Below are 12568 nucleotides of genomic sequence, written 5' to 3' on the forward strand. Positions count from 1 at the left end.
TGAAAACACATAGTTCAATAATATACTGAAATAAATATATATAAACAAAACCATTACAAAAACTCTACAGTGCAACATTTTGTTGCAGATCCCACTGCTGTCTACTAGCATGGTTCAATTTCTATGTGATTTTTAGCATTCACAGACTTTACCATAAAGAAAGAGGGTAAACATATTACCAGACTGCACCAGGGAAATGGTATCCCAAAAACAAATCCAAAACTCAACAAAAGTAAACAAGAAAGGGGTGTTTTTCAACCATCTATGGCTAGTTAACAGAAACCTGTTAACACTTAACACAGTATAGCTTTTCTTTTGGATTAAGATACATATACTCATTGGAGTTACCTGCCTGAACCTTAGTTACAAATGAAAATATTTGAGAGCTTCTAGCCTGGGCTTCAATCCAGATAAAGCTTTGGCCTGGGCCGATATCCACACAACACTTTAGCGTAATGATGATAGAGCAGGGTGGGGACTCTACAGCTAGAAATGTCGTCATGTTTTTCCTTGAAGGAATGTGTCAATAATGCATTAAATGTCAGCTTTATTCCCACTCATAGCTAGTAGCAACCTATGCTTTTCTTTATTCACTGGCATGGTAAAAACAGGGGGCTAGCTCACATATTACATAGTAACTAAACCAGGGTTATTACATGCAGCCAATACATGATGGGCATGTCTTCTGAAACCTATTTGTTGCATTCTCTCTCTTTTTGATGAATTTATTTTTTTATTTGAAAATACAACGATAGCAAAAATTACACAACAAAAATTCCGCCACAAAAACTAAAAATACAATAAATCATATAAAAATAAATAAATACATAATACGAATCAAAAATTCATTTTTTTTACAAAAAATAGAGGAATTTCTTCCTTTCAAATAATTTTGTCCTTCCAATCACCCCCACCACCCAACCCTCCACCCACCCTATAGTGTTTTCCACCCTTTCATATATTTGTTGCATTCTCACTTCACATCTTTACATCATCTTTGTATACTTATGTGTGCACCTAAAAAAAGGGGCTATATTTAAGGTGCATCAAAACTTGTTGAGGAGAGTGCTCCTGTACAATGTTGCAGTCAGCTAGGAAGCTATTATTCCATTCCCCCTTCCTGCCCCCATCCCAGTTCATCATTGTGTCTGTTTGTTCCATCCTCACTAGGTTCTTTGAGGGATTCCGCCTTAGTTGCCACCCCCAAGGTTTTCGTACGTCTGCAGGTCTTGCTGTTTACTTGCATGTGCTGACACCTCAGCGGCCCTGTTTGACTACAGTCCTCTTGGCAATCATCAGGTGAGTTCACTGTTAGCATACATCAGGTGTGGGGAACCTTTGACTCTCCAGATGTTGCTGAATTACAACTGCCATCAGCCCCAGCGACCATTGCTAATGACAGGGTGAGGGGAGTTGTAGTTCAACTGCATCTGGAGGGCCAAAGGTTCCCCGCACCTGGTAAATATGCCTGGAAAGATCTCACTTCATATTGCAAAACAGACACATTTGGGGCGTCCATGTGGTTTTCCTATACAGAAAAATATACCCAAATAAGAAATCTCTTGCATTGCCTAAACACCTTTTTCATGTGAAAAAGTAATTGGATGTTATCAATATTTCTGAATTTCCATTTAAAAGAAATCCTTACCGTTTTGTACATTTTATACTGCAGGTTGGACTTGGGGCTGAAGACCTTATCTGTGCCAGACGAGCCGAGAGGTTTTATTATCTGTGTCAGCAGGAGGAAGTCGTTGAACAGAAAGCCATACAACTCCTTGTTGCTCTTGGCCTTGTAGAGTTTCCCACTGTGTAGAAATTTGCGTGGCCCCAAGCAGTTTGTAACAGAGTTAAAAACAAGTTGCTGATAGGAACAGAAAGGGAGGGGGAGGGGGGGAAACCACAACAAGTGAGATGAATAAAAATATACTTGTTCTGATACTGTTGCAGAAATCTGAGAGAATCTGCAGAAATCTGACAACAGCTTCAGTTCATTTGCAGGCATAATGATGGCTTAGTGCTTGACTCCCAGCAGTGAAGAGCCAGCACTCGGTGGAATGGTTATTCTGTTATTCCTATAATTATCCCTTTGCCCATGTAAACTTCAACAAGGGTGGGTTTACTTATGATGAGAGGAGGAGGAGGATTCTGACTGATGCCTGATTTTCTTCACTGGTGCTGCACATTTGTGTAGGAAGTAGGAGGAATGTGTAGACCTAATTAATGGCCGCATTAGCAGATCAAACTAAACCATAGTTTAGTGTGATTTCCACAAGTAGGAATGAAATGCCATGATCATTGGGTTCATGTTCTCCCCATCTCCTTTCCACACACATGCACAGTGAAAAGGGGGGAATATGAGATGGAAGCAGCTCATTCTGGCTTGTGTACTGTACCTTAACCCATAGCTGCCAAGTCTCCCGTATTCCCCGGGAAACCCCCGTTTTTCCAGCTGTTCCCAGCCAGAAAAACAGATTTTTTTGTTTTCCTCTGGTTTATTCTGGCGCGGTGGCCAATTTGGAATTGGGTGGAGCATGCTCAGAGGCGACTTTTGATGCTGCTGTGCCCAGTTCCAAAATGGCTGCAGCGTGACTTCTGGTGCGACGGCCATTTTGGAACTGGGCACAGCAGCATCAAAAGTCACTTCTGAGCATGCTCCGCCCAGTTCCAAAATGGCGGCAGCGCTACTTCCGGTCCGGTCCCTTATTTCTCAGGCTGGAACTTGGCAGGTATGCCTTAACCTGATGTGCAAACATGGTGTCAAAGATTTAAAATGAATTCACCTAGTTTAGCTGACCGTTTCCCTCCACTGTGCTGAATTGTAATCTGTACACTCTTTGGGGGCAGGGAGTTGTCTTGCTTTTATGCCACAAAATGCTAAAACCACAAGGCACATTGATGGGGCCTTAGTAAGTAAATAAAAAAAAAACAAATGCACAACAATTTCAAGTGGTGATTTGTCTGGAATGCCTGCTTTATACATTCCAGAAATTTCTCAATTGCCCTAGAGTGATATAGCTAGCAATTCCACTTTGCATCCTTCGTAAACAGAACTTGCTTAACTTTTCTGAATTCTGAACCAAAGCTAGATTTTGCAACATACTTTATTGGGATGGGGAGAGGGAAATTATGAACTGAATAAAAGCTGTGGTCCTCATTTCAATGCAGAAATGTTAAGTGACAGATGGCTGGTGTAACGGGTTCAAGAGATAAGTGGAAAGAGAAAATTGGCAGAAAAAAATGCCAAATGAAGAGCAGGATGAATTTGTGAAGACTTACCAGCATCTCTTTAGCTAGAGAAGTTTATCAGCATTGTTTCATAAGCCATCTTTTCTGGAAGATTAGTAACTACAGTCTGATTCTACGTATTTCAGCTTTACCTCTGATAGTCCTTCACATTGAACGTGAGCCTGGATCCATTCAAGTCTGTCCGAGTTCTCCTTCTCACGCACCCCTTCATTAACCTGAGAACAAAGTTCTTCCGCTTTCTCCAAAGCCTGTTTCAAGTGGCTGTGATCAGGGTGATTTTCAGGAGTATTTTCTAATATCTGCAGGCAAATAAACTGGATGAGGTTCTTATAAAACTGCATATCTATTCCTTCTTAAGCACCTGAAAAATTAAATATATCTTTACAGATATAAGGAACATTAAGCACCCAAAGTAAATGTTATTAAATAAATCCTCCCCTAAATCAGTGAAAAGAAAAACATCATTGGCTCTTGATTGCCAAAACGCTATAAAGATTACTTCTCTTCAAATCAATCCCTTTTTTTCTTCTTCCCCGTGTTAATCTAATAAAAATGGAACATTTCATTCTGTTACACAATCATTTATTTAAAGAAAAATGGGCCTGATAAGTCCCCACTGGATTTTTTGCCCTGTAGGTCAGGATCTATCCTGATTAAACTGCATGCTGGAGGTGAAAAAAATGAGGAAGAGAACAGTCCTCTTACCCCAGGCTGCAAACAATTCACATAACTAAAGAAAACAACTTGCACTAAGAAGGGGAAGGATTTCTCTTTTGCACCAAGCGGTGCAAAATGCTGCAGCTAGACTGTTGATGGGAAAAGAGTATCGCCAGCAAATAACTCCCATGCTCAAAAGCTTGCACCGGCTGCCTATACACTACAGGGCAAGGTTCAAGGTACCTGTATTAATTTATAAGGCCTTTAACAACTTGGGTTCAAGATACCCCAGGGGCCACCAAATTGGTTATATCTGTGTCCAGTCACTGAGGTCTTCAGGGGAGTCACTCTTAGTCTACTGACTACCAGTCAGTAGACCCAGCAAGCAGTTGGCCTGCTGGGCCATTCTGGGCAAACCACCATGTTCTGAGCCCAATTTCATGTATGGAAAAGTTCGAGCCATGACCAAAAAAAGAAAAGAAAAGAAAAAGAATCACTCTAAGCATGTTCCTGGATCTTCCTTTGCATCAAAAATTCAGCATTTTGCTGTCTTTTTCTGTTGTCCTATAGAAGACACCAGAAGTTGTGCAAGGCACCCTGTTGAAAGAATACTGGCTTTTAATGTGCTTCCTATTCTTCCTTTGCATCCCCGGTTTGAATTCGGCCATACTGCACATCCTTATGAGTTAATAAGACTATAGAAATACGGATCCCATGCAAGAAAAACTTAAACTCTGACTCGGCTTCTTAACTATAGCAGTCTTGGCAACATATTTCCACACGTTAGCAAAAGGACTTACATTTTTAATTATCAGAGGATAGCGTGTTACTCGTTGCATAGGCTTTAGCAGAAAACTTGACAACGGCATTCCTTTACAGCGAGGCTCCATAGCTAACCTCTGAAATATTGAGAGCAAAGAATGTTGGCAGCTAGTTTATGAAGGTCAGACACAAGTATTTTTTAAAAATGTCCAAAGCACACTGTGGTCTCCATTTATTCTATACACATGTGGCTTCCTTGGAGTGGTGAGGACATGCAAGGAAGCACTTTCTGTGGCTCCTCGCCAGTTGTGAAGTGTTCTTCCTTCAGAACGTTGACAAAGGCTAGGTCTGTTCTCAAGGCCATAAATGGTCCTTTATGGTTGGAAATAAGCAGGCGGTTCTTTTATTGGCACACTTAAGTCAACATTTTTAATCCAAGTAGACTTTTTATTATGTGATCCTATTGTTTCCCTTAGGTGGCAGAGACAGAATAGTTTAAAAATGAGGGCTGGGTCGCAATTACTCGCTGTTTGTTGTATTCTAAGATTCTGTAAAACAGTTAAGCATATGCCTCAAGGGAACAATTGTTCAAGTGTTTTCAGGCCTGTGTTGGTATACCACATTTCTAGTTACAGGGTCTGTTGACTTCTGTTTCAGTGTATCTGAAGAAGTGTGCATGCACACGAAAGCTCATACCAATGACAAACTTAGCTGGTCTCTAAGGTGCTTCTGGAAGGAATTTTTTTATTTGATATACCACATGTTATTCAATTTATGTTATGTATTGTATTGGGAGGAATCATACTGTCTATAATGTGTAGAGCAGTGGAAATCCAGCATTTAACACCTTCCTGTATCTAATTACCTGTCAACACACCTGCCACTTTCAGCTAATCTCTAGTCAACTGGTCACTAGTAAAATATGAATGAAGAGAAATCAGTTAAAATGTGTGAAGCTGTTTTGGGTTACATTTCCTATATGGCTCTTTTTAAATAAAACAAACCCAGAAAGTAGATGTGCGAGTTTCTTTGAATAAATTACCACCGTGTATGTTTTCTTACTTTAACGAAGTCCTTGAACTCGGGGACTTCGTCTGTCTTCTGCTGGATGAGGGCTGCCCCATTCAGCTGGCAGCTACAGAATCGAATGTAAGGCTGCATGTGTGGAAGCTGTGCTGTCAGGATATCGCCAATCATTTTGACAGGCATCCTCTCTCCTGACATTTTCTTACGAACACGCAGTGCTCTGAACGCAAAACAGAAAAACGGGGAGAGATGTTGATATATATTCAGTTTAATACAGATGTACTATGTTTCCATATAAAAGCAGCAGAGATCTATTATGGCAGAGATGTCCAAACAGTAGATCGCAAGCTACCAGTAGATTCACCAGCTGATCCTGGTAGATCGTGAGATCCTTATTGTGTACAAAAGTTGTGGGGAGAAAGCTGAAAAAACTCTGTGCAATCCTCTCCCCAGAAAGCTCAACAACTCTGGGCACTTCCCTCCTAAAATCCACCCACCCAATGCTCCTCTTCCCTCCAATGACAATGGGTAGATCACTGCCAGTTTTTTCTATACTGGGAGTAGATCACAGTCTCTTGGGAGTTGGACATACATGCCTGTATTATGGTAATGAAACAATGCTGTATTATTGTAAATTGCTTTGAGATTTTTTTATTAGTATAAAGTGATATTGAAGTCAGATCAATCATACTATTACAGATTAGCCATCATTTACGCATTAATATAGAGCAGGGGTAGGAAACTTATTTGACCCAGCAAGTTAACTCTGGCAGGTGAGTGCGACAGCACACTTGTCGAGCTCCTGACACCAGATGATTGACATGTGGCTTGTCCCACCTGCCTGTCCCTTGCGTAGTGTGTTTCCTAAGCACCTAACAGCCAGCTGGTTATAGAGGATTACACGAATAGTGATCTCGCATTGCTTGTTTGGAAATGGCCTGCTAAAAATCCCCATCACTTACGAACCCAAGATCTGTACAGAAAGAAGAGTTTGCTTTCAAAAGGAGAAAACAAATTGCATGGTAGGTAGGATTCATAAGTCGCTGGAGTGTAATGTGTCTCAGTAGAAACATGCCCATTAAAAACTTGACTTTGGCTTCAAAATTATATCTGGTGGAAAATTTCGTAAATGCACACTGCTTCTTTACTGCACCATCATATTTTGCAACTACGTTCCACCTATGTACAGATTTGCACAAACCATATTCAGCCATCATCATGATAGGAAAAACCAGACTTAAGAAAAAAGCATTATTTTCAATCCCTACAATATATATTTTTTCTTTCCATGTGCTGCTGAAAAATGAGGACAATGAAGGAGAAAGCATCCAAATACGCAATTGGCAATAAAATGTTTTCAAAAGCAGCTTACTTCAGCAGTTTGATATTGCACATAATCAGCTCTTTCCAATTCACAAAAATCATAGCAACCTCTTTTTCTGTCAACAGCTCGGAGTCCATCAGTGGCTTCTGGAAGATCTGCAGATTCAAATGGACAATTTAGAACACACAATAAGCCTATTCACTGTGACTTCATTTGCAGCCACTGCTTTGAATTAAAGCTCTGCACTTCCTGCCTCATTCTGATCATTTGATGGAGTGAAACACAGTCAAAGATAAGCAGTTTTTAATTCCATTGCTTTTAGTGGAAGATACTTAACTCTCCCATTCAAAGCAACCAGAGCTCAATAGCTGTAACTGCAGGGGGATCATACCCACACCTATTAGAATAGTTGTGGGGGGGGGGAACACAGGCTGGCTTCTCCTATAGGAAACAGCAATGAACTGTCAGATCTTAGCCTGTATTTTCTTAGACCTTTCCAAAAATACTGCCTTCAGAAAAACAGTGAACAAAAAAATGCCTTTTATTTTCTTATTAGCTTGCAGTCTCCTTCAGGGAAACTATTGATTACGGGATAACTGGGACACACGGTTTTGATTTCCAAAGTTCTCAAGTTGCACAATTCCCATTCCATCCAGCAAACGTCTCCAGAGCTCAGGGTTTCAAAAATGTCATCTTTGATCCCATTTACGATGAGTCCAGGGTGAGAAAATACATCAGGAGAAGTTGTTTGTTAAAAACATGTACGGTCAGCCTCACCTCTGTTACCAACTGCAAGTCATTCACATAGTTCTCTTCTGTTACTATGAGTTCGTGGATGTAGCCCTGCCGCTTCCTTTCGGTAGGTGTCAACATGTCTAGGAGGTGCAGATCAGCACACCCTGGAAAACACAAGGAAAGGAACCACATTGACTCTTTTGAACACTAACCCAATTCCTCATAAAAGGCGAGTTACGGTGCTGAGTTAACCATTCTTGTTATCTGTGCTACAAATAGCACAGAATGGAATGTGTGGGATCTCTGATTTATTTGAAGAGAGTATTAAAACTGCACCCAAGGCATAATTCTCTTTGAGGTGGTAGACCTGTGTTTGAATTCAACCGCTTCAGAGCGCAGGCTGAGGCTTAACATGTGTCTGAAGTAGCACAGGCTTACAATGTCAGCCAGAAATAGGTCTATTGTGCTAACCTATTTAAAGCTGACAAACTGAGCTTTAAGACACAGCAAAAGGTAAATTATAAGGCCTATAATTATATAATTATAGAACCACCTCCCTTGCATTGTGTTACTGAGACAGAACACCCTATGTAGGAAGGAATATTTTCTCAAGCAATTGTACACAGGATTCGGTTTTCAGTTGATAGCACTTTGGAAAGCATATTTTAACTGGTGATATTGATTGTATAATACTTTCATCAAATTTTGGACTGAATTTTTACACTGGTGCCCTGTTTTGCTTATCTAAATTCAGTTTTTTAATTTACACTGAGATTTTGCCATTCTTTATCTTATGCTCCCTAGAATGCTTAACTGAAGCCCAACCTAGAAAACTGCTAAATTTAAAAAATAAATAAAGCTTACATTAAGACTTCAGGGTGATCTCTTCTTTCTGATGTGACATGCAACTCATTTCCACCAGGATTTGAGTGTCATGCTTTTAGATGCCAAAGTTGAGAGCCTACTCTGGTTTACAGGCTTTAATAACTAGACAAATGGCCAACACCATTTGGGGAGAGGCAATGTGTGGTAGCGCACACTTTTGACATGCTGAAGGTTCCAAGTTCAATCCCTGGCATCCCTAGCTAATTCTGGGAAAGGGCCTGTTTGACACCCTGGAGAGTCACTGTAGATAAAAATGAGCTAGATGATCCAGTGATCGGACTCAGAAGAAGGCAGCAGCTTCATATATTCCCAAGATCCAAATCTTAAGCTTCACAAACACACAAATGCAGATCTTTCTGGACAGGTGCCCTATAGCTAGGGGAAAATGATATTGGAGCAATTGTTCACCTTGGAGCCCCATGTGTAAGATGAAGAGAGGCATAATATATTATTAAAATCTGTACTCATAGCAATAAGAGGCAAACCTCAAGCTTATGCCGATTGCTGAATAAGGAGGTTGTTCTTGTAGCATAAAAATCATGATAAAACGTATTTTGATTCAAAATGTTCCTCAGAGGCATTCCAATTCAATGCTCTTCTTTTTAAATTAAGATTTATTTAGGTAGCCTTTCTTTGATAGCGAGCTCTAACAATATGCGGGGAGGTGACTTTAGCCAAAAATACTTTTTAGAAATAGCTCATCTAAGTTGTTTCTTTCACAGAACAGAAGTTACAATCTCACAACAGTTTGGAGCCCCAATAACACACTGTTAATTTTAGGCAGTTTGAGTGGGGCGTTTTTTGCTCAAGTTGGTTGCCAGGGTATCAGTGAAATTAGCTCTACAACAGGCATCCCCAAACTGCGGCCCTCCAGATGTTTTGGTCTACAAATCCCATTATCCCTAGCTAACAGGACCAGTGGTTGGGGATGGTGGGAACTGTAGTGCAAAACATCTGGAGGGCCGAGGTTTGGGGATGCCTGCTCTACAAGGTCAGGGTAAGAAACCTGTGGTCCTCCAGATATTGAACTACATCTCTCATCATCATTCCTGGGTGTTGGCCATGCCAGCTTGGGCTGATGGCAGATGGAGCCAAACAACAAATGTGGGGGCACTAGTCTCTCTGAAGAAGCACAGTATCAGATTCATCCTGGAGGAAGACTTTGGTTGAAATGTACCATATTATTACTAGTTCTTCATCAATAAACCCATTCTGTTCAGTGGGATTTGGTTTGCATCTTTTCCACATGCATTTCTCCCCCTTTCTGATGCTGCCTCCTGCCTTTTGATCTGACAGTAAGGAAGCAACGGCAGCCCAATGACTGAAGAGTATTGCCTTTAAGTACTGTAACTAAAAGTACTTACTCACATCAGGTAATACACCAGCATGTCTCTTCCCTAGTATTGGCCTAATCATATACTATACTAATTCTTAATATCACTTTTAAGAAGTTTTCATCATTTTTCAAAGCAGCGTTTTCTTTTAAAAATAATAATGACAACCTATAGTATTTCAGCATAATGAGGGACAAGTTGGCAGTAGGGGGCTTTTCAGGACAGTTCAGAGATACTTAACTCATACTTAATAACCATGGCAAGCACGTGGACAGGAGCAGATTTTTGTAATACAGTCGGATCCCGAATACCTTGTGAGTCAAATGTTTTGGGTCCTGAACGCCGCAAACCCGGAAGTGAGTGTTCCGGTTTGCAAATGTTCTTTGGAACCTGAACATCCGACGCAACTTCCGTGGCTTCCGATTGGCTGCAGGAGCTTGGTTTCTGAACATTTTTGGAAATCGAACGGACTTCCGGAATGGATTCTGTTCGAGTTCCAAGGTACCGTTGTATAGACCCCTGATTTGGTGCCCTAAATACATAATAATTGTGGCCACTCTATCACCCGCCTGATCACGGCCTAACTTTGAGTAGGTCCCTGTATAAAAAGATTATTATTTTGTGTCCCGTCACCCAGTGTACTGTGCTGATGAGAAGGGCAAACTGCAGCAGATGCATTTCTGTCTCCAGCTGACATGCTATCCCACCAGCCTGTACTACTGCTGGAAGTTGGTGGGATCTGCTAGGCTGTCATTTTTAGAGGCAAAGCCAGATCTGGTTCTCACACGGCAGGAACTAGGCTCACTGATGTCCCACAGTTGCTGCTCTACCGTGAATGACTGGGTTGGGTTTTGATTTTAAGCATTCCCAGCCTTTGCAGCAGCAGGTAATAGGAAATTATTATTATGTATTCTGTGCCATCAGTGGACATGACTCCTGAAAGAGTTTTGTAGGTAAGCTATATTCTTGTTCCCAATGAATCTACAGTCTAAAATAGTAAAGAACGGTGTAATGTGGGCAGAAGCTATCACATTTACTTGAAGGTCAGTTGCAATTCAGAATAAGCACGAACGCAATTAGCAGCACAAGGACGCACAATGCTGTGCTCCACTAATTGACTCCCTGCTACGATGAAGAATCCATGTTGCGTGTCATAGGACTGTAGAGTTGGAAAGGACCTCAAGGGTAATCTACTTCAACCCCTTGCAATGCAGGAGTCTTTTGCCCAATGTGGGGCTCAGTCCCATGTTCTACTGACAGTCTCATGTTCTACTGACAGCTATTCCAGTGTCAGCTTGGCTTCTGGTATATGAGTGCCCTATATAGTGGAGGAGGGTGCATCTCACTAGAAGACCAATATGAACACGAGACAGGCAAATAGATAGATATCTCCTTGTTTTGCTTTCAGTTGTCAGTCCACAACATGGAAGTATCAAATACAGTTAAGATATTTTATCAGATAAAATGTTAGTGGAATGCTTGTCTTAGAGGAAGTGTCATCTTAAATTATAGCCACTTCTAAATCAAATTTAAGATAAAGTTCAATTTCTTGTTAAGCTACCTGCTAGCCATTTCACACCCTAACATTTAAAATGACTACCGTAATTTCCCTCCATAATATTGCTAGGACAGAAGAACACAACAGCTCTTACAGTAAGAATCTCGGGGATGTGAGGAAAGTAATTTAAGAAGCAAAACTCAGTTCCAACAGCAGCAGGTTTCTCTATTTTATTGTGAAAATAAATAACACATTTCAAAAATGAAACACTGTGTCATTTGTAAATGAAAAATCACAAATCACTCTGCCACCTCCTTTCCCCTCTTATTTAGGAATGCATCTCTTTCCAGAACAATAACCATCTCCAAGGGAGGTTAATGATATATATCAGGGGTGATTAATGTTCTTTGGGCCAAGGGCTCTCCAAGAGCTGCATGGTAAGATGGGTGTGGCAGAGGAAATTTCATATACTGTATATTCCTGCATATAAGACTACTTTTTAACCCAGGAAAATATTCTCCAAAGTCGGGGGTCGTCTTATACGCCAGCTCGTATTTCTTATACGGCGAGTATATCCCAAACTCTCTATTTTAACTGGAAAAGTTGGGGGTCGTCTTATACGCCCAGTCGTCTTATATGCCGGGATATACGGGTATTTCATTTTCTTTCCATGCAAAGTCCGTCTAATACCTTCCCAAACACATTCCATTTGTATTTTCTTTTAATTTTTGATTCAATTATATTTTTTCCGAATAAAATAAAGGTTAGTAAGATAACGTATTGTGTCTTCCATCCAAAGTCAGTCTGTTTCCTTCTATTGGTATTTCCTTTTCCTTTTTTTAATGAATCGTCTGTTAACAAGTAGCACTATTAATAGCATACACAGAAGCAGCAACAAGAAATAACCAATTAGTTTAGAAGCCCCAGCTAACTTAAAAGTGGAGAAAATACAGCAAGGACAATCAGGGAGGCCCAATGAAAGTAATTAACCACAGAAAAAGTGTATATAGGAGCAAGGGAGAGAAAAAAATCACCAATAATTTAAAAAAACATATATGGCAATTTGTAATGAATGACAAGTTCTGTATGAATATCGTTTTA

The 12568-nt window shown here is 40.5% G+C and overlaps 1 protein-coding gene across 3 annotated transcripts in view; it reads right to left on the reverse strand.

Annotated features, from left to right (window-relative positions):
* Window positions 1–12568, reverse strand: part of ITSN1 (intersectin 1) — a 90968-nt gene that overhangs the window by 5881 nt on the left and 72519 nt on the right. For all 3 annotated transcript variants that reach the window (XM_035115543.3, XM_035115542.3, XM_088668769.1), the window contains exons 29-34: window positions 7793–7914; window positions 7064–7170; window positions 5728–5911; window positions 4704–4802; window positions 3378–3545; window positions 1649–1861 (exon numbers count right to left, since the gene is read on the reverse strand). In XM_035115543.3, coding sequence (XP_034971434.1) covers window positions 1649–1861; window positions 3378–3545; window positions 4704–4802; window positions 5728–5911; window positions 7064–7170; window positions 7793–7914 — 893 coding nt within the window. The remainder of the gene's footprint in view (window positions 1–1648; window positions 1862–3377; window positions 3546–4703; window positions 4803–5727; window positions 5912–7063; window positions 7171–7792; window positions 7915–12568) is intronic.

This window comes from Zootoca vivipara, chromosome 4, assembly GCF_965207765.1.
Source record: "Zootoca vivipara chromosome 4, rZooViv2.hap1.1, whole genome shotgun sequence".
NCBI lineage: Eukaryota > Metazoa > Chordata > Lepidosauria > Squamata > Lacertidae > Zootoca > Zootoca vivipara.